The 1,376-nt window shown below is 38.9% G+C and overlaps 1 protein-coding gene across 1 annotated transcript in view; it reads left to right on the top strand.

The window, feature by feature from the left end:
- LOC106106899 overlaps nt 1-1,376 on the top strand; it is a 17,557-nt gene that overhangs the window by 7,143 nt on the left and 9,038 nt on the right. Inside the window, exons 8-10 of the mRNA XM_013287558.1 lie at nt 16-110; nt 625-807; nt 1,308-1,373. Coding sequence (XP_013143012.1) covers nt 16-110; nt 625-807; nt 1,308-1,373 — 344 coding nt within the window. The remainder of the gene's footprint in view (nt 1-15; nt 111-624; nt 808-1,307; nt 1,374-1,376) is intronic.

Genomic DNA, 1,376 nt, shown 5'->3' with positions numbered 1-1,376 from the left:
CCTTACTTGTGTAAGACAACTCTGTCTGTTACTTTACAGGAGCTGCGTGCCGCTAAAACCCCCACCAGAGAGTTCACCTGGGCCACCCGTATTTGGCTACCCCGTAACTGGTAAATCTATATCTATACTAATATAATAAAGAAGAAAGATTCGTATTTTGTATGTATTCATATAACTCAAAAACTACTGGGCTGATTTTAAAAATTCTTTTACCGTTGGAAAAGCAATTTATCTGCGAGTAACATAAGCTATATTTTTAATATCACGCGAACAGAGTCGCAAGCAATAGCTAGTTTTATAATATATTGTCTTTAGAATAAATCCGTTTATTTATTTTCTTTTTTTATGACAATATATACCCATTCTATTCTAAATGTTTATGTCTCAAATTGTCATCGTTTACCATTAACCAACAAATATAACCTGTTATTTTTTATAATAATTGCTGTATAGTAAATTGTATAAATTAAAGCAAAATTTGAAATTAACTCACGACACTACGTTGGTGGTTTTTGGAGACGCGATGACAGATGACAGATTAAAAATTCGATAAATTGACGACAAGAAGTTGTGTAAATGTTACCACTAGATGGAGTTATAGGCAAACAATTGCAATGTACAAAGGTCCGTGGTGCGTCACTTCCGAGGGCGCAGCGAGCGCATCCCGACGGTGCTGAGCTCGCGCGCCACCTCCATAGTGACGCCGCGCTCCGACCCCAGCCAGCCCGTGTTCCTGGTGCACCGCGAGCGCCTGCGCCGCACCGCCACGCGCTACCCCGCCTGGCGCCTGCTCAACCTCGCCCACAGGTAGCTACATTCATAAATACATTGAATTTTAATTGCCACAAAAGAAATGCATAAGACATCAAATACACAAAACCTTAGACCTAGTAAAAAAATGTGGCAAAAGGTGGCATGCTCAGCTAATGCAGATTTATTGCCGCAAAAAACTACACAAGACATCTAATACACGTAACTTTAGATCTAGTAAAAAATGTGGAAAACTCAGCTAAGGCAGGGACGCAAGTCGTTACTGACCTGCTAGGTGATAATTTTAAAATATACTTTTAAAGAAAAAAAATAACATAGATTCATACTTAAATTTTAATTAGGTGTGTTATACCAAACTGCTTCATAGTAGTTAATAAGTAAGGTAATACAAAGTAATTGTAACTTTTGGTCTTATTTATTTACAGTTTTAATTTATGACTCTAAAAGGAATCTTTTACACTTATTTTTAAAAGTAACATAAACGTTGGACACGTTAGCCCCGCCCACTTGCATCTACACGCCCTCTGTGTTTGCAGGACGTGGTGCTGGGGATGGAACATGATGTTCCTCCTAGGAGTACTGGTGCCCTGGTATTCACCGGTGTC

The sequence above is a fragment of the Papilio polytes genome, unplaced genomic scaffold (assembly GCF_000836215.1).
Source record: "Papilio polytes unplaced genomic scaffold, Ppol_1.0 DF822067.1, whole genome shotgun sequence".
Classification (NCBI taxonomy): Eukaryota; Metazoa; Arthropoda; class Insecta; order Lepidoptera; family Papilionidae; genus Papilio; species Papilio polytes.
The sequence above is the reverse complement of the archived record's forward strand: the minus strand, read 5'-3'. Positions and strand labels throughout refer to the sequence as shown.